Source organism: Corvus brachyrhynchos, unplaced genomic scaffold (genome assembly GCF_000691975.1).
Source record: "Corvus brachyrhynchos isolate BGI_N302 unplaced genomic scaffold, ASM69197v1 scaffold117, whole genome shotgun sequence".
NCBI classification, from domain to species: domain Eukaryota; kingdom Metazoa; phylum Chordata; class Aves; order Passeriformes; family Corvidae; genus Corvus; species Corvus brachyrhynchos.
The window spans coordinates 245,291-269,080 of record NW_008238833.1 but is presented as its reverse complement, the minus strand read 5'-3'; the positions used below and the strand labels follow the sequence as shown (position 1 = coordinate 269,080).

At 39.0% G+C, this 23,790-nt stretch overlaps 1 protein-coding gene and 1 long non-coding RNA gene across 10 annotated transcripts in view; one reads left to right on the top strand and one right to left on the bottom strand.

Annotated features, from left to right (window-relative positions):
- LOC108447637 overlaps positions 1–1,015 on the top strand; it is a 4,698-nt gene extending 3,683 nt beyond the window's left edge. For both annotated transcript variants that reach the window (XR_001863300.1, XR_001863299.1), the window contains 2 exons: positions 181–246; positions 890–1,015. This is a non-coding gene — a long non-coding RNA (uncharacterized LOC108447637). The remainder of the gene's footprint in view (positions 1–180; positions 247–889) is intronic.
- Positions 1,016–1,990: 975 nt separating this feature from the next.
- CEP295 (centrosomal protein 295) overlaps positions 1,991–23,790 on the bottom strand; it is a 42,255-nt gene continuing 20,455 nt past the window's right edge. For 3 of the 8 annotated variants that reach the window (XM_017738192.1, XM_017738194.1, XM_017738197.1), the window contains 14 exons: positions 23,106–23,277; positions 22,812–22,964; positions 21,164–21,385; positions 15,674–15,780; positions 14,105–14,219; positions 12,322–12,555; positions 10,643–10,800; positions 10,250–10,412; positions 7,531–8,174; positions 6,706–6,876; positions 5,459–5,576; positions 4,503–4,703; positions 3,841–3,949; positions 1,991–2,354 (listed from right to left, as the gene is read on the bottom strand). In XM_017738192.1, the coding sequence (XP_017593681.1) occupies positions 2,066–2,354; positions 3,841–3,949; positions 4,503–4,703; positions 5,459–5,576; positions 6,706–6,876; positions 7,531–8,174; positions 10,250–10,412; positions 10,643–10,800; positions 12,322–12,555; positions 14,105–14,219; positions 15,674–15,780; positions 21,164–21,385; positions 22,812–22,964; positions 23,106–23,277 (2,856 nt within the window). In that variant the 3' untranslated portion in view covers positions 1,991–2,065. Of the gene's footprint in view, positions 3,336–3,840; positions 3,950–4,210; positions 4,377–4,502; positions 4,704–5,458; positions 5,577–6,705; positions 6,877–7,530; positions 8,175–10,249; positions 10,413–10,642; positions 10,801–12,321; positions 12,556–14,104; positions 14,220–15,673; positions 15,781–21,163; positions 21,386–22,811; positions 22,965–23,105; positions 23,278–23,790 lie in introns of those variants that run through there. The other 5 variants (XM_017738195.1, XM_017738193.1, XM_017738196.1 and 2 more) reach the window with 5 other exon arrangements.

The following is a 23,790-nucleotide window of genomic DNA, read 5'->3' as shown; positions in this document are numbered from 1 at the left end:
AAGCTACAGAGGAATAAAAGTTCCAGTTGGAACATTTGTAGATTGGATTCCAGAGCTCCTGCTGAGAGGGTGGTTCTTTGGAACAGAAGCAAAAAAGGGAGACAAAGGCTGCTCCATTCATTTACCACCCAGTGCTGACTTTTGCCCTGTACTAACCAAACCTGACTCTTTAACTCCTAGAGTCTGCTACCAAGTTGCTGTGTGTCAGAGAAACACCACGTGGGAGCTACCAAAGTGACTGTGATGGTAAGGGCACTTAGCAAAAAGGCCGGTACTGTAAGGAAATTTAAGGTCACTTCAAAGAGGGTTTGCATGGCTGAAAAACCAGCAGCTCTTAACGCGGTGACCGCATATTGAAATCCTCTGCAGGATGCCGTGGACACTCCATGTGTGCTATGGTCTATTTGTGAGGAGATAAACACCTCGTGTAGTTTGGCCTCCTGGGCTGAAAAAGGGCCTTATTCTGCTGCCTTTGGGGTTTTGTGATGCTGATGTAGAGGAGGGGCTACTCAGTTCCATTCTGAAGTGAGAATTTGCAGCATGGGACATGGGAGAACAGGGTTGCTACAGTTGTGGTTTGAGCAGTCTTGCAGCCCAGTTGCTACTTTTGTGTCCAGGGAAGGGTCTGGAGCACAGGTCTGACGAGGAGCAGCTGACGGAGCTGGGGGTGTTTAGCCTGAAGAAGGCTCAGGGCACCTTCTTGCTTTGTACAACCACCTGAAAGGAGCTTGCAGTGAGGTGGGGGTTGGTTGGTTTGCCAAGTAAGAAGCAGTAGGATGAGAGGAGATGACCTGAAGTTGTGCCACGGGAGGTTTAGACTGGATATTAAGAAAATGGCGCTTTTTTTTTTTTTTTTGGCTTAAAAGTGCTGATGTTTTTCCTCTTTCAGATCCTGGTGATGTTGCTGCAAGCCTGCTGCAAAGAACTGCACAGCTGTTGCAAATGAAGAAAGAACCTTCTCTAAAGTGTTTATTATTATGGTTTTTTAGAATTAAACATTCATTTTAACTTGTTACTGCTTTGCACAGTGCAGTAGTGCATGGTGTTACTTGCCTCTTGCCCTCCTGGGAGCTGTGGTGAAGGTGCCTGTTAGAGAAGACCCAGCTAACCTGAGTGTATAGAGGTGCCTGGAAGTGGCTTTATCGGGTCTTTTCCCTCACTTCCCTGTCACTGAACTCGGCTGTACCAAAGCCCCAGACAGGTATTTATTTCTGTACAGTCACAGCATTTAAATCAAACTTGGGGCTCTGGGCTGCAGCCTGAGGCTATTTCCTGTTGCTGCACTGGGAAGCCAACAAAGGGTTGAGAAAATTATGGCAGCTGATCAATCACCTGTGACTTGCTGGTAGCAGAATGCATGCTTTCTCTTCCCCTTGGTATTCTGAGAGAGGAGCAAGTTTGCTGCTGCAGTATGTGCAACTGCACCAGACTGAAAGAAATAATTTAAAACACAAGTGCAAAGTACAGTTATCAAAAGTCAGCTTTCTAAGACCCCCCTTGGAGCAGATTTAGAGGAGGCTGCAAAAATGATTGCAGGCCTGGAGCATCTCCTGTGCAAAAAAGGCTCAGTTGGGGTTCAGTCTGGAGCAGAGAAGGCTCCAGGGAGATGTTTACAGAGCCTGAAGCATCACAGGGGTTTGGACCAGGGGACCTTTAAGGGTCTCTTCCAACCCCAACTATTCCATGATTTGTTGGTGCATTTTAACCAGGATGAGTGTTAATGAAATGCCCCTGGTACTGCACCTGTTAATAAGTTTACAGCATAAGTTGAGCTTTGACTTTGTCCTGATGATTTATGTAATTAGCTCAGAAAACATGGATAGAAAATCTCTCTTTGGAAGAAGTAACTAAGATTTTTATTCTTTTCTTCCATTCAAGTGCTTTTATATGTACCTTGTGATGGCAGGAAACCCACACATCTTAAATCACGTAGTGCATGTAACTGGTAAAAACTGCAGCTTTACAAAAGAAATGTTCTGTTACCCAAGGATTCAAATAATCTTAAAACTTTATTTGAAAATGTTTTATACATGTATATTACAAAACTTAGTATCTTTTTAAAATATTAACATATAAGAGGCCTTTCAGGCGAGTAACTCAGTCTGAGACAATGTTGAAAGCAGCACAGTCCCTCTGCTGCTGTAGTGAGCTCTGTGAACGGGGGGTTTGGGGTACTCACTGTTCTCCTGCAGCTTAAAGCTGAGGATTCCCAAGTGGCTTCACAATTCACCACTAAGTCTGCATCATTCAGTGGCCTGGATTTTACCAATACCACTGTGTGTCCTTGTTGCCCAAGTCTTTGCCTGTCATGGTGCTTTCCAAGTCTTCTTGGCTCGCAGTTTTTCCAGCATTTTCTGCAAATAAACAAACAATGAAACTACAGTGCTGAAGTGACTGCCCTAAAGCCAGCAGGGCTGGGGGCCACAGCTGTGGTACTGTAACCTGGACCTCAGGAGTGGGCAGTGCTGGTCTGGACAGCAGTGAGGGCAGCGCCTGCCCCTGCTTTAAAGAGGCCACGGATTACAGGGCAGGAGCGAAGGTGTGCTTCTTTCTGTTCTGTTAATTATGGGATCTGTAAAGCACTGTTACAAGCAGCAATTCATGCCACCACAAAGCAGGTGAGGTGGGCAGGGCTAAAGGCAGGAACTGAACTTGGACCCCCCCCAGGAGTCACAGCCTGTCAGGATTATCACGCATTTCCTTCCTTTCAGTTGTCTGAGGCTCAACAGGAGAATGGGCAAATTGACAAGTCCAGGCCTCTTGTTCAACCCTGTTCCACAGCAACTGCCATCAAAACCCAGACAAGATTCTTCTTGCACCTTTTAAGTTTGGGCACACCCAGAATCTCACCATACCTGGAGTAGCCAAAGCAGCCTGAAAAATGTTGCTACTACCCAAAATGTTGCCTTACAATAGAAATTTGGTCAAGTCTGGAGTAATAAAGAGCTTGCCATTCTATTGCCACTTGGACTTTCTGGCAGCTGGAGCCTTTTTCCTCAAGCTCAAGTCAGAAAAATTTAGCTTGAGGCTTTTTTGAGAAAACTTCAGCTCAGTTGTTTTGACACGGAAATTAGGAAATTCTTACATGGGATGTACCAATGGCAGTGCTTAACATCCAGACTGGTTTGAGGGTCTCCATTTCAGCTCCATTCCCACTACATCTCAAGGACGCTGACTGGGAACTCAGTGAAATCATGTGACCAAGGGGCAACAGAACACTGTAGCAAACTATTACCTTTTGAAACTCTTTAGCTTTTTCTCTGTTTCTAGCGTAAGTTTCCTGCCTTGTTTTTTCTTCATTTCTGATTTTTACTTCTGCAAGTTGATTATAAAGTCTGTGGAAACAAAAAAACCACTGTGTCTGGGCAGGAAGGAAGTGGCAAAATTGGAGTAAGTTAACAAGCTTATGCCTTGGCTCAGCTGCTAGCAGTTGGGAAAATTTTACTCCACTCTCCAGGAATCCAGAATCACTTCAAATTCTTTTTCAGATGCAACAAACAAATCCCGTCCCCCTTCCGAGCCGCACTTGCTGCATGTTGCTTCTCCTAAGTGCACATGTGAACTTGGCAGCAAATTTCATCCCATGTCAGGCATTAAGTGGCACAGCTGCCCCAGCAGGGTGACAGCAGCAGGGTGACCTTCCTCAGTGCCACCTCTGCAAGGGCATTTCCCAGCAGGTACCTGCATCAAACACACCTGGCTCCTCTCCCACCTGCTCAGTGTTAAGCAGCACTGGGTCCAGGTGGAAGAGCACAGATAGACAGCAGCTTTCTAAAGACACAGATCAACAACTTCTGTTGGGGTTTAATTAAACTTCTCCCACTTGTGTTCATGCAATACCTGATCGTACGCTGGTGCATTTCAATCTCTGCAGCTTTCCTGTCCTCTGGAGAAGATACTTTCACTTCTCCTACTTTTTTCAACTGATTGGCAAGTGCACCATTTTTTCCTAGGGAAAAAAAAGAAGCCAAACATACCTTAAATTTAAATCCTTAGTTCAGCTAACGCAAAAGCAGGAGAGATTTCAGAGATTTTTAAATGACATGACAAACACCAAAACAAGCTAGCAGAATGGACACAATGGAGATGGCATCCTGAGTTAAAATAAATCTTCCCAGTCTCTCTCAGGAGGCTGCTGCCTGTGCTTTAGGCCATCCATGGCTCTCCACAGCCAACCTCCAAGTCCCCAGTACCAGGCACTAGAGATGCACCAGTTTGTTCAACGTGGCTGTTCTGTGACAAGCAGCTGTTGTTTGCCGAGGCACTTTATGATGATAAAGGTGGGCTGATGGTGAAATATGAGGAGCCCCCATAAGGGCCTTTACAACACTGAAGAGGCAGCCACACAGTGGGGGAAAACAAAGCTCCCTGATTCCCTGAAGAAACAAAGAATATCCCAGTCTGAAATAGCAAACATGTAGCCAATACAAAATCTATTCTTTAGTATAAAACAGCAATTGAAGGGATACCTAATGCTGTGTCTTGTCCCCAGATAAACCTACCAGAGTCTGGAGACTCCTGTCTGCTTCTTAGCTTCTCAGACTTTCCTCTTTGAAGCTTTCTTGCTTCCAGCTTTTCATTTTCTCTCTCTTTATTTTTTATTGCTTCTACTCTTTTCAGAGATTCCTGGATGAAATTCTGCTTTCTTTTTAAAAAAGATTTTTGTAAACTTCCGGCAGTAGCTGCAAATTCCAGAAGCATCACTGTGAAAGAAAAGGAAAAATCTCCACATTTCTCACTGTTAACAACAAGCAGTAAGTCATGCATTTCAAGGTACTGCTAAAATGCTGAGTTGAGCACTTTTGTAGATGGCCTGAGGAGCATGGCATTGAAGGATGAGGCATCCTGCAGGACAGGCAGCAGTTCAGACCTGTGTAATGGGCAGCAGGTCTGCCCAGACAAATGCTGTGACAAATACTGTATCAAAAGCATCTTGATGCCCCAAAACATACTGAAGACCTGGTAAGTCCCTAACACAGTTAAGTTCTGTGAATTCCTGTCTTTCATGTTACTGCAGTTCATCTTGGACAAAAAAAAAAAGTGAGTATTTTACTACTGTTCCACACTATCATCAAAATAGGGAAAAAAAAAAAAAAGGGTAATTCTTTGGCTACAGGACTTGGGGGACTAACAGGAAATGAGAAATAAGTGAAGGTGCATAAACTATGACAGCAAATCAGAAAACAACACAGAATTTTTCAAACTGAATAATTACAACACAAAACAAGTGTAATGTAGAGATTCTGAAGTTTCATGCGACAGAACCTGGCACAGGAAGAGGTAACGTGGCACACACTAAACCTGGGTCAAAGGTACTACACACCAAGCCTGAGCAGCAGGATGCACCTGCCTAAGTAAAAGCACCTCTGTTTTCCAAATGAGAGGTGTATTTTATTGATGTTTTTAATACTAAAAACAATACTTTGAACTTCAGTATCTTGAAGTACCACATAATTACCTGCAGTCTGCTGTGATGGACAGCCACTCTCGTTGGGACTCTGGGCTTTGGGAGAACTGACAGGCCTTATGAATGCTGAATAATCTGCATCTGGAGCTAGTGGTAAAAATTCTCTCTCCTGTTTCAAAATGATCAGTGATTGGAAATGCTTAAAATATACCACAGATTTGAGTGAAGCAGTACACTACTGTACCACTAGCACAGACCCAGTGCAAATATAAGACATTATTTTGCCTTTATGCCTGATGCAAAGAAAAATCAGAAATGAACTTTGGTAGTAAGTATGAAAAAGCTGTTTTCTAAAAACATTTTAAAACTAGAAAGAAAAATAAAAATACCTACATTAAAGACTTTTTGCCCACCAGATTTCAATTGCTTGTTCTTAATACAGGTCTGCAAATCTAATTTCTTTTCCTTTCCTTCTGCTCTCTCCAGTTCTTCCCATCACTCTCTTCCTGCTCTGTCTTTTCCCCCTTTTCCCAGAGGCAGGTGACACCCACTGCAGCAGTACAGCCTTCAGCTGCCAACCTCCACCTCACCCACGTATCAGCTACTTGATAAAGGCCCATCCTTAGACACTTTTAGGAATTCTCTAGATGCCTCTTGCAATTAGTGCATGATTTAATCTAATCTGTTCATCTAACAGACTCGGATTACTTGGTTCTACATCACTGCTTCAGCACCCGAACTATTGTCTCATTACAGCCCAGCCCCTCTGCAATTTACAGCCTTTGCTTTATTTAAGCAAGCAGCAAAAAGAACACCACAAGCTACTTAAGCATGGCAGTTATGAAGAGCTGATTCATCTTCCCCATAAACCTCAAACTGCTCTGTCAGCATGGTATGGCTCCATCCTCACAAGGTGAGGGGTTTTTCCTTTTTTTCCTGTTTAGTTTGTAGTTTGCATTTTAACCCTCTCTCCCCTTTCATTCAAGTTTTCAACTATAAAGACACAATTCAGTCTTGCAAACACCAGCAAGATGGTTTTGGTTTTTGTAGCAGGTCTTCCCAAACTCTATCTACATCAATATGACAAGGTAGTGATTCCAAGGAATAGCCCAAATTTAAGACCTATACAATCTGTCTGGAAAACACAACATCAAACCAAGATGATCCAAAGCAATTACAAAGCTTGGAGAACCCAACAATCTCTTGTTTTGCAACAGTGGGTTACCTGCTATAGTAGGGCCTCTCCTTATTGTGCTTAATACTAAGTTCAAAACAGAATCACGTTAGATAATGCTCACCTCAGTAAAAACATTACATTCAGACTGATCCACACCTCCTGGGTTATCCATTGCATCCTTAATTTTCTCTTGGTTAGGATGTTCAGGGTCTGATTCTACAATACTGATGTCATTGGAGCTTATTAGAGTGAGCTCAGGTTCTTCCATAATACCACACCCTGACTCAGTCTCCTACAAAATAAATTAATCAAGACACCAGAGAGGAAAAAAAGTAAAACCCCAGTATTTTCAGCAATAGCAACCACTGTTGTCAGAAAAAGGAGGGTCATTTAACGTATAGAAGAAAGAACACCTGCCCCAAGCAGTAAATGAAATACAGAAAGAGCACTTGTACATTAGAATTCAAAAAACTGAAACAAATAACCCAAAGCAATCAAACAACTATGAACCACCCCCACTCCTCAAGTTTAAATTACTTAGTTCTAGGGCAAACTTTTTTTTAAAGCTACATCAATGCTACTTCTTTAAGTTTGCCTATGCTTTGGTTAATTTATTTACATCCTTTAGGCTTCTAAATGGGGCCGGGGCTGTTCAGTGAGGTTCCCATGCCATGGAACCCAGCTGCATGAGCTCTATCCCTTGGTGCTAAGAGAAGGAGATGCAGTAGAGATGCTACAGCTCCTCCAACCACTGTGGGAACTTAGCTCATTTAAACTGCTGCTAATTATCTCAGTGCTATGATCTGAAGGAAGGAGTAGGGCAAAACTCCAGGAAACGGGAACTAGAATTGTAAAATCAACATTTGCCAAGCTTTCAGATATCAGAGGTCTAAAAAAACTTCATGCAACAACAAAACCCCTGGTTTTGGAAATCTGTTCTACTCACCCAGACTGGAATATGACATGAGCTTCTGGGCACATGATGAGAATATTTTTCATGTCTTTGCAGTAAAGAACTGTTCTGTTGTAGAACAGTGTGCAAGTGGACATCTGAGTCTTCCAAGTTGGTTTCTCTGAGAACCCTCACAGATTCTTGTCCTTCTGGAGAGCTTTGATCTGGCTCCTTTATATTCATACTGCACTGAGAATGCAGCTCCACAGCTTTATTTACTTCATCTACATGAACTGATTTTTCAGGAAGCTTCACATGTTTCTTCTTATCAAATGCCTCCAAAGGTAACTTTTCAGAAGATACAGTCTCTTCTAATAACTGCTGAGGGAAAGTTTCATCCATTGTAACTGGTGTGGTATCTAGCTGATAAAATGATTTTTGCTCTTCCAGTTGAATCAGACTTTCATTCCGCAGATCTTCCACTGAACTCTGCAGATTAATACATCCCACACTTCTTGACAGCTCTTCATATTCACTTGCAGGTGAAATACAGTTCTCATTGCCTCTGTTTTTAATTCCAGGGATTTGTTCAAAAGATCTCTGTGACATGGTGTCAAGATCCTCTGGCTGATCAGCATTCTGACAGTCATCACTCAGAGTATATTCTAATTGCAGTGGGTGAAAAGATTCTTCAGATCCTGTTTCAGAAATTGTCAGAAGTCAAACTTCTTGCTAACAAAACAGAATTTCCACTTTAAGTCTCTCCATAGTAAGACTTTTGAGTAATGTTCAAGAAGTCCAGTAAATAGGAAGGAACATTCTGTTTAAAAAACTGCTTAAGTTTCCTCAAACATAATACCATTAACATTACAGAACATTATTCCATCACTGTACATGAAACTTCAAGAAACAACAGTTTTTGCTGCTTCTTAGAATATGTTTAGGGATGGACTTTGTGATGGTGCTGACATAACTACACTGGAAGTCAATACATTTTACAACTTAAACTCTGTAAATGGAAGTCCTTTGAGTCTCTTTTGGGCCTGCAACAAAATCTGCAAACCAGAAAGAAAATGATCCAAAACACCATTACTTGGTCAGATCTTCAAAGCAGAAAGCAACATTCAAATTGGAAGAAAGACTATTGTTCCTGCAAGGTACCGTATTGCACCCTAAATTACCTTTCTTCATCTGAGCATACAAGTCAAGATACCATTTTTCCCCAGAAGAGGCTGGGCAAAGAGAAAGATTTGGTATCAACATTAATTACTGGGGAGGCATTTCAGCAGAACAGCATCTGCCAAACAACAGTGTTGTTTAAATCACTTTGGTTTTGTCCTAAGTTTGACTCCAGCATTGTGCTATCACCAGGCTTTTTATACCCACCAGAATGTACCACAGAAACCTTTAATGGTTTCCTTTAGACTTTTTTTTGCATTCTTTGATACACAGAAAATATCTAGTTTTACATGTATAAAGAATATTGTCTGCTGATAAATAGCTGTTAATGGGGAGGGAAGAGTTACACTGCAACATCAGCCATCAACAGAAAATTCTCCAGATGATGCACTTGCATATCAGCCTTCTTTGAACTGACAACCCATAATAGTTTTCACTTGCTCAGCCTGTTGCTTATGTTATTTTCCCCCTCCTTTTAAATAATTGGTTTGGGATTACAAAAACACTTAAGAGATGGGAAGATACTGCAGTTAAACCACAAAGATTGTTTCTACAAGCAATTTAGAAACAGAATGGTTTGACCTTAGAATGGAGTTTCCTAAATCCTATTTGCTGTGACCACAGTCACGAAGTCTTGAAGTGTCAATCTCTTCTAGCATTTTTTATTACTTTGCAAGTCACAAATATAACTGACCAGTAACATTTACATTGTAACTACATCTATTACTAAAATTATTGTGCCACATTTCCGGTTCCTGTTCAGCTTTTGTTGGAGCATCTTGAAACATGGAAACACTTGATTCTTGCTCCAGAAATGTTTAGATTGCTACTGGCTGCATTTGGAATTTTTAGAACTTAGAATTACATGAAATACCAAGTTAATTTAAATTTAACTGCAAAACATTAAAAAATATTTTTCCTGCTATAAGACACAGTTAACTTAATCATAAACTCCTAATCCACTAAGTTAATTACAACACTGTAGCTCAATAGTTGCTGTCTTGTCCTCCACTTTATTTTGTAGAGAGATAAGGCAGTTCTATAATCAGACCAAGTATTGCAGTGTGCAATATATTGCTGTGACGTAACAGTGGCAAAGGAAAATTGAATTGTTTCTTGAAGAACACTATATAAAAGACAAATGAGTCAGTTCGGAGAGACTCTAACACATGAACAAAATTTTAATCAATTTTTGGAATCTCCTTAGCTTACTCAAACTTACAAAGTAATGGATATACATGAACAAATATTTGAAAAAGGACAATTTCAGCCAGAGTTGACATTTCTTTGCTAACAAATCACCGCAGAAGGAATAAATAACATAATATCCATTACAGTGACTTGAATAAGCCAGTCTGCTTTTATATCACAGTCATAACTGCTCAAGAAATGAGCTTTAAAAGTTCAGGAGTTCCACCGTTAAAGGGGGTCGAGGGAGATAGTGAGAGTGCAGCAGTTAAGACATTTCAAAGCAGGGCTGAGAGAAGCAAGATCTGTCCCCATTTCAACACTGCAAACCCACACTAAGGGCTCATATTTATACACTGGCACAAAGCTGATTTTGAAAGCACTGATCTGACTACACTGTACATACCTGGAGTGACATTTTCTCTAGCAGACTCTTCTTCTGATGCAGTGTTGTTTTGCCCATTTGTTTCAAGACTAGGAGGTAGACTGCCTCTTTGTCTGTTCAGACTGGAGTTTTCCACTTCTAGAGATGTAGACATATCTGGACTTTCTGTTGAAAATTCTGAAGTCTGGTGGCATAAAAAAATAATTTTGATTTAAGATTAATTTTCTCAGAAATATGGAGGATAAAAAGCTAAAGGTAGTATCTGATTTTTGGGTCACAATTCTGCTACAATCAGCAATTCACGTATATAACATATACTGTTGTGTTTCTTCTAAATAGAACACAGTATAGGGATTATCCATTTAAAGATCTTAAGCCAAAGTATTTCTTCTACCAGAGTTTTTTCTGCAGTACCTTGCTAAATTCTCTGTGCTGTGAAATTCTGTACTGAGAACAGGATGATGATGATGATGCATCAATGTCAACACTTGGTTCCAGGGGCTGAAAAAGCTGGTGATGAAAGTTTGGAAAAGGTCTCTCCATTTCAGGAAAACAGCGTTCAATGGATGGAGCTGTAAGAAAAGAGGTTATTTTAACAACAAACAAACATCACCCACATCCCCAAAACCAACTCCCCGTAAGAACAACCCCCCTCTCCCCCCAAACAATGGACATATCACAAGTTTTTTCTATAAACAGCAAATAAAGCCTTCAGAATTCTGCAGGTATACAAATACCAGCTCATAAAAACGCAATCTTTACAGCATCCAATTCTTTGACACAATGCAGGTAGAAAAAGCAGTAAGAAAGTGTTACACTGATTCAATTTTATTATTCTTTAAATGAAAAGGTGAAGTCTGTAAGTTCTCTGTTCAGCTCTTGTAAGACTGCCTCAGAAGTAGTGTGGGCTTCTTAGTACAAAACTCAGAGCAGAACAAGACCAATGAAGAACCACAAGGATGATTAGAGGATGGATGTAGCACACGATGTCCAAAGAGAAGCTAAATGAGTTTGTTCAACCTTAAAAGAAGAACTGGGGGTACAAGAAGTGGTACAAGAAATGTCTGTTGTCTACTACCTCCTAAGAGACATTATAGAGAATCCTAGAATGGTCTGGGTTGGAAGGGACCTTCAAGTTCATCTGGTTCCAAGCCCCTTGCAATGGGACACCTTCCACTTGGACCATTACTCAAAGCCCCATCCAACCTGGCCTTGAACACTTCCAGGGATGGGGCATCCACAGCTTCTCTGGACGACTTGTACCAGTGCCTCAACACCCTCACTGTGATTAATTTCTGCCTAGTATTTAATCTAAAGGTATCCTCTGTCAGTTTAAAGAAAATGCAGTCTCCTGGAACATGCAAGAAAAGAAAAAAGAAAGTAAGAAAGTTATTAAAATGTTGCTTGCGTGTGTAGAATCTTTGTCCTTGGAGATACTCAGAACTAGCCTGGACAAGGTCTTAAGCAACCCAGTCTAAGTTGGCTCTGCTGTGAGCAGGAAGGACAATTTGGGCCACGTAACCAGAAATCCTTCCTGGTCTAGATTATGCTGCAATTCTATCATTTGAGGTTTTCAAACATTCCAGGAGGAAGTGATTTGAATTAAAACACTAGCATCATCTTCATGATAGCTAATAATGATGTTCTTAATTTTCATTAATTGCTACATTTTTCTAGAGACCATAAAACTCCCACCAACCAGTCAGAGTTTCACCAACTATGTGACCCCCTGTGAACAATAAAGTATTATATAGTATTTCTCTACCTTCCTGAAGTGAAAGCTGTGCATAAACAAGTGACAAAAGTGGCACAGGTAGCAAACAGCCCCAGCCACAGTGGCAGGAAGCTGCACAGAACTGATAGAAATGTGGTCAGTCTTATCTTTTTTTTCTGCACTAGGTAATGCTTTGTGAACATGTACCTAACACAAAGCATCAAGAACATCAAAGTACTGAATTCTTGCATGTAGAATCCTTATTGACTTCAAAATGTAAGCTGAATATAAATAATACAGACCAATGCCTAACACTGAGCAAGCTCCTCATTCTGCATGATCAGAGAGTAGCACCAAAGTGCTATAAAATACTGAATACCTTGGATATGTGTACTGTCCTCTGAGTTCAAACTCAAGTTCCCAGTAGGTCTCCCCAGGATCTGCTCTTTCTGGTTTGCCTTATAAAAGTACATCTCTCCTTCAGAGAGCTGACTTTCAGATGCTCCAGACAAATTCTCTTGCCTCTGCTGCAAGGTAAAAGGAAGTGAGGAGTTCCAAGGGTGGTTTGCTGCTTCTCTCAGAATTCCATCTTCTCTACAGTCAGAAGATAATCCTGAAATAGTAAGTTAGATGTTCACAGTTTTGCATACACATCACATACATTATATCATTTGAGAAGACAGTGCTTAATATCCTGAAATATTCATAAAGAGTTCTGGGGTTTTGTTTCTTTAATTGTCTCCTGTCAACGCTCCTACAAACCTTACCACACATTTTCACAAATGCAAGTTGCTAATATCTAATTAGGGAGCAGTCAGTACTTAGCACTTTTACAGAATGTAGACTTAGGAAATACTAAAATTACAAGATCAGAAAAGAATTAATACTGCTATTTTTTGCTAGCTAGCACTCTTTACCTCCTACTGTATATAAATGTGTCAATCTTTTCATGTGATCTTGAATATCTTCATGACACTGCACAGTGGTTTTATTCATGCTTAAACAGAAATTGCTTAATACCAACACTAGAAATTTGAGAGATCAAGACAACCAAAATCATGTTCCTAGACAGCATACCAACCCTTCTTATCCATAAGCTTACAGAAGAATTGCACAAAGCTACCAGAAAAGGTCATTACTAAGCACTGAGTGTATGGTGAAGACCCAGCTAGACCTGAAAAATTTATTTAGTCAAATAACAAAACTTCTGGTATTTTTCTTTCACAACTAAAAAAAATAGAGAAGAAAAACTACAAACAAATGATCTTAGAAATGGCTTTAGCTTTCTTACATCAATAAAACACAGATTTGTCACATGAATTATGAAGTTTACTACTCAAAATAACATTAGTTTGGAACATTAGGGTTAAAATGAGCCACTGAAATCTCAGGCTGTAAAAACTGTAATCTTCAAAAATTGATTTATAAACATGGAACAACTCATACACAGATGTTGCTTAAGAAATCAGATGTGTGTCAGAGTAACACAATATTAAACCTCAAAGTAAGTAAATCCAAGGGTCACTATTTAATCAATTTCAAACTCACTTCCATGTTCACAAGTAATAATGTTAGAAGCACTTATGTATTTATTATAAAGGAATTGTTTTTGATTTTATGAAAAAATAACATCAAGAGGCAGACTACAAACAAAAAATACTAAGAACATGTATTTCCCAGAAAACTATTAAAAGTTAATATGGCATTCAAGTGACATTTTAAAAAATAAGTCATTAAGAATTATTGTGGTGACAAGCAGATACTGGAACAATTCTCTTAAGAGCACGAAAATCATAGCTCTGCAACAACCCATGATATATATTGATTAGGAAACTTTTATCAGTATATCATTTGAAGACAATTTTTAAAACAAAAACTGCTTCTTGAAAGCTGCTAGTGTTACAGTTGCCTAATAAAGCTCAAACTATCCCTTGCCAAAGCAGAAGTATTATAATGTTAAATTATTATAAAAGTAAAAAATCATAAGCACTTAAGAAAACATTCTGGTTGTACCCAACTCTGTAAGATGTATTAATCAACCTTCGGTGAAGTTTGACGTAAGTTTATTTCAGAAGAACTTACTTTCAGTGAGTTGGCCTCACTCTGCCATAAAATTAAACCACAATTTTCCTTTTACAAGAAAACAAAACCTGAACACTCACCAGTGTCAACAGGGCTTGCATTCAACGTTTCACTGGCTGAAAAGCTGCCAGTGGAAATTGTTGAAGTTACATCACAGGGTATTTGTTGCATGAAAGCCTCTGAACCTGGTACTTCCTAGGATAAAGCAACACACCTATTACAGTGTATTCACACGTTCAGAAGTAAAGCTATAAACACACACATTTCATTCTGAGCTCAGGTCAAGTGTAGGAGCCTTCATGTTTTGCAGTCAGGCAAATACAGATTCATCCTTGCTCAGTACAAGACATTCACACCCCATGTCCCAGGCACTTCACTCCCCAACAGCCCCCTCCCCTCCCACTCACACTCACACACACACACACACAGTTATAAAGCCTCTCAGAACTGCATGCAAATCATGACACCTAGAAGATTGTTTTATCTCCCGGTGGTCAGATTTGGCTATTTTTCATCACAGACCCACTTCAGTAGAATTGTGGATCTCAGAGGGACATACATGCAAAACATTAAAAAGTCATGAGCTTTACAAGTACTTGCAATATTGAGGTTTTTGCGTACAGGAGACTTAAAATCTAATTCTGTGAAATTAAAATACACAAAATCCTCTAAAGCATTATCTTCCTTAATTTTAAGGTAAGCTCTACAAAGTCGTGAAGCAGACAATGAGGGTTCCTGTGCTTCAAAATTTTGAACAATTAGATATGAACAATTCTTTTCAAACTCTGACTTAAATGTGCCCTAAGAAAATAAAAAATCTTCATTATGTACTAATTTATACAAATATATTGAACATACTCATACAAAATATTTACATCCTAAGACACTTTTATATATACATGTAATACACGCATGTTTTAAATACTGTTATCTCCTAAAAAAATGATGGAATCTTTGGGTGAGAGAAAAGAGGGAGATTGGTGCTGATTTTGGCAAGATTTTTAACAGTCTCACAATATTCTATGATCCCAGTTTGGATGCTGCAACCTGGACGGATGGACAGTAAGAAGGGTAAAAAAAACTGGCTTTAAAAACCTGGCTGGACAATCAGGCTCAGAGGTCAGTGATTGCAGGGTTACACACTCTGTGGAGGTGGGGAACAAGTACACAGGGCTCTGTCCTTGGCAATGAATGACCCAGAGGAGGTGACACCACGCTTTTTTATCAAATTTGCAGATACGTTAAGGCAGGAGGAGCATCCCATGCACCGAACAGCAGGGCTGGTATCCAGAGGGACCTCTGAGGCTGCCTCTACAGGAATGGCATGAAGGCAAATGCAAAGTCCAGCACGTGGGAAGGAAGGAGCCAGAGCACCAGTCCCAGCTGAGGCCTGCCTGGGGAAAAGCACTGTGAAAAAGGAGTCTCAGCAAGCTGAGTGTAAGCCCATGGTGCGCCCTGACAGAGGAGCAACAGCATCCCATGCTGTATGAACAGGAACAGAGCAGATCCATCACAGTGGTTACCTCTTTACTTGGTGCTTGTTTTACTGCTGCACCTAGAATAGTGCACCCACTCTTAGCCACCCAATATGAGAAAGATTACATCACAAAATAAAGAGTGAGGTATAGGATTATTTTGATGTGACCAACCGTATTATCAAGCCTGAATGATGGTCCAGAACATGTTCTAAGTCTCTCTCCACCTTCAGCAGCAAGAACTGATGAATCTTGAGACACTTGAGAGTCCTGGGACTGGGCTGAACACAAAAGTAAGAGAAGCAATAAGGAAAAAAGCAATTTTTGAGTTCATAGTGAGCAATGCACAGCAGAGGGCAGTAACACTCCACTGCTGCCGGCCTCACTCTTCGAGCACTGATTTTGCCCATCCTTAACCACTTTCCTCTCACCTACACACTTTTTGCTCCAGTATACCACCAATTTCATCAGCAACCTGTGGTTCTCCTTGACCAGCCTTCCTAAAATTTCTAACTACCCTGACTGCTCTCCACAGAGCAGGCAGGAAGAGCTCGAAATTCATGCTTTGGCATGATCAATCATTTCACTGGAGTGGGGGGAATCTTTTACAATCTACCATTACAGTAATTACAAAGAAAATCAGACATTCTAAGTAAATCAGAGAACACAGAAACACTGAATTGCTTAACTACAGAATGACTACTACCATGGAACTGAGTCACTTTTGCCATAATGCTCTTACACATAAAAATAAGTATGATCAGTATCTGTCCAAAAAAACCACCACAGCAGCAACCAGAAAACGCAATTTCTGTATTCAGTGCTGATAAGCACCTTCAAAGTTTGACAATTCTATGACTGCAAATTAATTGTCACAAACAAATATATATTCTTATTTCCAGTAATAGTTTTCAAGAAAGCAGTGCTAAGTATGAAACTGAAATGAAACACAAGTGAAGTAGGTATGCTTTCTCCCAATTCTAAATAGGCTGCTAGTGACAGACATTTCATTCCAGCTTTCGTAAGACTCTCTGCTTAAGCAGATCTAACTTTTTGTGAATCGTAACACAAGTTTGTACTTTGCATATGCTGAAGCTCAGTTTCTTACCAGATGGCAAACTTTAGTGGTTCCATTTTTCATACTATAAAAAAATAGGGGATGTTTCCTCTGTAAAGCAACACCAGTAACATATTGATATGATGTCACAATAATAAAGATTGTGTTCTCAATAAATATGGAACATTTTGCAACTCATTTCAGGGAGAGGAAAAAAAAATCCAAGGTTTCTTATAGCCACTACAACCCAGTAGACTTCTAGGAGAAAGTACAAAACACGAAAGGAAATACATCTAAAATGCATTTATTTAGAGACCAAGTACTCTGCTCAAGTCTGCTCCTCTTCCTTGGAGCAGGATACAGGAGACAGAGGATCCTGAAAATGAGCAAGGCCTTCAAGAAAATTCCTTGAAGAAGCATGAGAACCGCAATCATCTAATCAATTACTATTTAAATATCTCCACAGAAGAAAAAGTGCGCAGTACAAGAGATTGCTAAACCTAAAATAATAACAAGGAGCAGTGTCTAGAAATGGCTGTCAGGACATTCAGAAACTAGAAATAGAGTATTTATTTTAAAATTTGATAAAAAAGTAAATGCTGGGACAAGCTACCACATAATTCTTTATTTTCTAATACCTTTCCATCAACGTTAGAGATCCCTTTCTGAAAGAAGTTATTTTATTTTCCATAGACTATCGCTGTGATGGGCAGTAGTACAGGATACACTAGAGATGAGATTCAAGCATTTAATATTAATCTCTTGTATATAAATTCTATGGGCAGCTATGTTACAAATGTTTCATTACTGTACTGTAAGAACCTGCATTGTTCTTGTGATATTAATACCAGGGATGAACAGTATCAATTTCATGCTACAAACCAAATTATTTAAATAAAATACATGCTCATATCCCATGATTTTATTATATTAATATCCTTAAAAATCCTGTATCTGGTGATTCATAAAGGAGGGTTTTTCTGTCTTCTCTCCTTCCTCTAAACTAATAGTGCAAGGTTCTTGTTCCTCACAGCAACATGGGACTTTCATGTTTTAACTTCTTGGCCACCACAGTGTCACAAAGAATTTATATTTAAAAGCTGAATCTGTAATATCCCAAATGTTGCTTTTTTCCCCCCCCAACAGAAATGGCAGTAAAATAGCAGCAATTGTTTTAGGGTGCAACTTGAAAGACAAATGACTGAAAGCCCAACCACTCAGTGAAGACAATGTAAAAACAAGGATTAGTCCAAATCCAGGCATGTAGACAAACAACAATAACAGCTAAACTGGTAATGGAAAAGACAGTCTGTTGAAATGCTGAATAATGGACAAATACTTGGGATTACTAAAAATAAATTGAAATATTCTTGGAGTAACATCCCCATAGAGAGTAGCAACACATGAAGATAAACACATCTGGACCACTGCTCTGGAACCGATGCAGATGAATAAAGAGAGACAAGCCTGTTGATACGTCCTGAAGGAGAACGGTGGAAGAAGTGTATGCATCAAACCTAGTCACTAGTTCCAGGCTGACTTCCTAAGGAAATTAGGTTTATGCCATCAAACTGCCTGTCTCATCTGCAGGGTTATTCTGCAAATCCCTATTAACAGTTTGAATTCTATTAGCCCATTCTAGCCAAAGAGGATTGGAAAGAACATCAAGTGTCCAAAGTTCCCAACTCATCCTATCATGCATCCATGGCATGTAAAAGAGCAATTCAGATTTTAGCCTCACTCAAGGCAACATCACTTTAGCAAAATTACCTGTCCTCTGGCTGCAACCAGCTGATCAGTTGGTGCAGCACTTGCAACCACTCAATACTGAGAATAGGGATTCATCCTCACCTAACCACAAGAAGTCCTTATGACCCATTTTACATTCAGACATGTCTGCCACTAAATTTGAGAGGGTTAAAGTCATCTTTCTTCCTGTAATAACTGAAGAAAGAAATACAGCTAATTATAGACTTTTTTAAAAAACTGCCTGTTACCCAAGGCAGCTCTCCTATCAAAGGAAACTCACTTTTGTTGATAAAGCATCTGCATGTAAAAAGCAGATTTACCAACTTTATCTTTTTATCTTTGATGTCTGATTTGAACAAGCATGTGAGCAGTGACCAAGGATGTGTACACAGCTAGTGGTTCTGGAATCATGAAAGCAGTACAACTCATAAGTTGTAAAGACTTACATTATTTGGTCAAAGGCTGAAACCACCAAGAGCATAACTTCAAAGAACAAGGTCAAAGACCACACAAAGTACTCATTTGCTCTTACCTGTAGAGATACAATTACATCTTGAAAACATGGCAAAAACGCAAACATGTTCTGGTAAGAATCAAGTAGCAAAAAAAATTTGAAAACCAAATGAAATAAAAAACCATAAGCAACAACCTAAAATAAACCTTAAATTTTCCTTTCAGAAACTTTGTATTTAAAGTGCAAGGGATTGTAGATTTACTTGCTAAAATACCACACTAGTTACTGAAAATACCAGAGAGAGCACCATAGCCTACACGTTATCAAGATTATTGCTGGCACTTTGGTTGCAGATCTGCTCAAGAGGGCAATCCTCTTAAACACAATCACAGAAAGCTTTCGGTTTTTTCTTTTAATATAGATGCTCACATAAAGTTTCCTAATCCTCTTACATAAACTATTGCATTGTTCATATACAATACTCAATGTAAGAAGACACTACACCAAGTTATTTTATATTAATTTGGTAACAGCTGCTCTAGCAATGCTTTTACAACTTACCCAGACAGATACAAGTCTTTTCTTCAAATACTGTTAAAAGGCAAAATGATTTTATGATAATTTAAGTTTAAATATAGATATACTTCAAAAGGGGCATTCTGAGAAATAAAGAAACTGCTGAAGGAAAATGAGTGTATATGTATTTATTCAAAACAACTATAATTCCAAGTAAATCCGACTGAATTGGAAATGAAGTCTCAATGCAAATTAAATGAAAAATTAAAGCTTAGGGCCAGTGGTGAAATTTCTAGCAAAACCAGGAGATGCGTACTACACAGTTGTATTGCTTGTAACAATGAGCATATGAAGGCTACCTAGCTTCTGGGAACTCCTCTGCAGCTCCAGTAATATTTCAGATGGATACTGAAAACTGTACTGGATCATGCAACGCCGTCACCTTGTAAAAAGCTTCAAACTGCTTTAGCGAATGTTTTACAAACTAGTCATCTTTGTCCTTTTATAAAGCCAGCCAAGTTACCCATAACATGTTTGGCAGGTTTCAATGTCCCTGAAACAAAATTATTTTGAACATTCACAAACCACTTTCTAGCAAAAACCTTTTTGCTGATAACCAAAACAACTTGTTTTATTTTATGGAATCCAAATAACTTTGCCACCTATGGACATGGCCTATCCTCAAAGGTGTTCTTGTTCAATGAAAGCTCTTCACAGACAGACAAGAACAGAGCTAAAGCAGTCCTTACAAGACTGCACTGTTCCTTTTGACATACTCAGTGGAGCATGTTAAAAGCCTATGGTGGCTACTGGAAAGGGTCAAAGCAGAATGGGCCTGTCCTGAATACTAGCTATGCACAGACTTTTCCTAGTCAGGAGACCCCTCACAGCTACTTGAAAATTCTGGTGTCTAGCTCAACTCTAGCACTGTGTTAGTCTCACAAGCTGAGAGTCAAGCCTAATGCACTGTGAGCTGATAGTCACAACTTCCTAATTAAATAGACATTGCACATACAAAATAATTACCTGTAACTAAACAAGGCAACAGGACACAAGGAAATGGAATGAAGCTGCATTAGGACAAGACTGGACATTAGGAAAAGGTTTCTCACTGAGAGGGCGGTCAGTCATTGGGACACATTCCCCAGGAAAGTGATCATAGCATTAAGGCCATCAGAGCTCAAGGAGCAACTGGACAATACTCTTAGTCAATGGTTTTGTTTTAGGTAATCCTGGGAGAATCAGGAAGTTGAACTCGACCCTTATAGGTCTCAGGTCTCTCAATTTGATATATTCTACATTTCTCAATTTTTATGTCTGTCACATCTAAGACATGATTCTTTCAAAGTTTTTTTGAACTGACAATGACCTTAGCCTTCTATTTTTTGTCTCAACCATATTTTTAAGTAATTTCTTACATACACTGATCTTCCAGAGGATATCTAAATCCACACACTAACACTCCAGAGGCCTTTTTAAGCACTGATTTCCTTTGTATCAGTACAAGAATCATTGGGTATTGAATCAGGAACACCACTGGTCTGCCCAAAACAGGTTCCCACCTGCAAAACCTGCAAACCTTTACAATTCTAAAAGTTACAGATGAAAAGGACATGCCTTGAACAAGAAACCGTTGACTAGCAGTGTAGTGCAGTGTGGACTTGTTACTAGAATGGTAATGGATCACAAAAACCCAAAAGATAAAAACTCATTCATTCTGAGACAAGTGCTTATTGAAACATCCTTTTTTACACTTAAAATTCAATAGCATTAAATAGCACTGCATGCTCTTTAACAACTCAGGTCATATTCTACAAATAAACAGCAGTAAAATCAGCAATGCTGAATGGTGTTCACAAAACTCCTTGAAGGAAGAGGATTTCCTCACCTGAATCATATGAAGTTTCAGCAGCCATCATCAGCAATTCTTGCAATAATCTCCCTGATGGATTAGTTTGCCTTGGACTTCCATTGGAGGCTTTTCCTTCATAGTTTGTTATACCCAAAGGAGAGGTGCCTTCATGAAGAGCACGACTGTGATGCTTCACACATGCAAACTCCCCAGAGGCTGAAATCAGAGAAGTTTCTCCAGTACCAGCATCTGTTTTATCTGAATTTAAAACATTTGTAATCAGTTTGGGTATAGAAAAGAAGTGCTTTGCGCGTCATGAGGAACATTAAGATGCACATTCTATTCTACAGAAATAACCTGCTGAATTTGCATGGTCCCCATTTTAATGAATTTAGTTGTATCACATCAGTAAACACATTTGCATCACAGTCTATGGATTATACAGGCTGAAAGATTATACAGATCATAGACTTCTCAAAAACTAATTCCTAACTCCACCAAAGTATTTCTTCAAAAGAAATTCAAACAAATTTTTCCACATAGCAAATGCAACAAAACTTTCAGTAACTTCTCCAGATCCAGAGGCAATGTAACTTCTCTGCTCTGGTTTAAAGATTTCTTTCTCTACAACCTGGCCTGTGAAACAGCCCTTTTTGGCCACCCAACCCAGTAAAAATCTCAAGTTTTTACCACCTACCATGACCAATGGTTTGGTAATACAGGAACAAATCATGTGTGGATCATAACAGTATTATACAGCCAAGTGTAAGTTACTAAGCCAAGCGCTTTTGGGAACATAAATATATTCCTCAGTCAAAACCTTACCCAACAGAACCTGCTATCTAATCAAGATACCAAATTGGTCAAACAAGAATTACTCTGTATAAACTGATGCTGACTAACATTCATTACTTTTCTTTAATTGAAGGATGTCTCATATCAGCTGTTTCATTATTTTGCTCACAATGAATGCCATACTGACAGGTCTATAATTACTCAGATTGTTCTGTTGAGCCCTTTTAAGAACACAACATAAAAAACTTTGTGAAATATGCATTACATTTTAGATGTGAAGAGACTTTGAAAAAAAAAATTAAATGTTTACCTTTAGAAAACATGAGTTTGTTGTACCTGTTAATTAATGTTCCTTATAGAGAATTGCAAAGCATTGGCTGCAGACTGTAACAAATATATTTATAAAATTATAACTGCTCTTCAAATTTTTTTTTTTGCAATGAGTGTTTTTTAACTAGAAAAAACAACATAAAAAGATGGCCTAAAAGTTTCTGTAGAAGCTTGATACTAACATCTTACTTGAAAGATTTCACAGTCACTTTCCCGGTATGCTCAAAAGGTAAACACTCAAACAAAATCTACCAACTTCTCTTTTGAGTTATTGTACAACTGCCTATTAACACAGACCCTGCCCAAAAGAAAAATCAACAAGGAACTACCATCATGGAACAACCATGAATTCTGTTCTCCTGGTGAAATTTTGTTTAAACTATGATTTTCTAGACAGACACTCACAGGATAAACTTTTCTGAACTACAACTCACTTTGCTAGTTTTTAAGTTATACCTTAAGAATAGCAAAAATATCAGCTATTATTTCCTAATAATCTCAAAGATTATATTCCTCCAATCTACTCATAACAGCATTTATTATATATTTTGTACATTACCTGAAAAAGAGAGGCTGCAACTTTTTGGTGTGTCTATCTCTGGTATAACACTAAGTTCATGTTGTTGCAAACCAAGCCCTAACTTGACTTTTGTCACTGGTGGTTTGGAAGATCTCCGCTTCTGCTCTCTACAGAGAACTTTCTCAGATTGGTCTGTAAAACAAAGTTGAGTATGTTGCAATAATATGGGTACACACACCCACATATCTCAAATTAACTTGGAGAGATGGAAGAGAACTCCAGCTCAGCTGTAAACCAATAAAAATTATAATGAAAAATAACACACAGCCTTACCAGTTTGCTCAACTGGACCAATGCACCGAGAAATCGTTTCACTTCTGTGAAATTTACTCCTGCCACAATTCTCTTGTTGGTAGTTTTCTGAGACTTGGAGAAAGTCAGTTCTATTAATCCAGTCAGGCTTTTGTGCCTCTGTCACTTCTTCATTTGGGCACATACGTTTCACCTGAGAAGGGGGGAAGCAGTTTTATGTAAGATTATATTTATACTAATTTATCAAACAAGCATTTTTTCTTGTGTGTATTCCACATAGGACAATATTGAGCATGTTGAGAAAGCAGTTTGAGTACACAGGATACTGGACAGATCTGCTTAGCTCACAGAAACATTTGGACATAGAGGAATTGTACTTAGCTCTACAAACCGAATGTGCTAAAACTCAATTAGTTACATTTTCAAGGCCTTTGTGAGATTAGATCAGAGTACTCATCATTTTTACCAGAAACAATTTCTGAAAAGTCTGCTTTTACTCTTTCAGCTCCTGAATTCAAGAATTTTAGATGTTTGGAGGCTGCAAAAATCAAAAGACAGGAACTCTACAGGGAACAGTTATTCTTCTAAGATGGCTTCAGTTGAAAAAAAAACGCAAGGGAAGGCAAAAGGAGGCTCTTTAGAAGCTCAAGAATAAACTTGGATCCTTCTTCTGTTACTGAGAAACAAGCAAATTACAAGTCAAGAC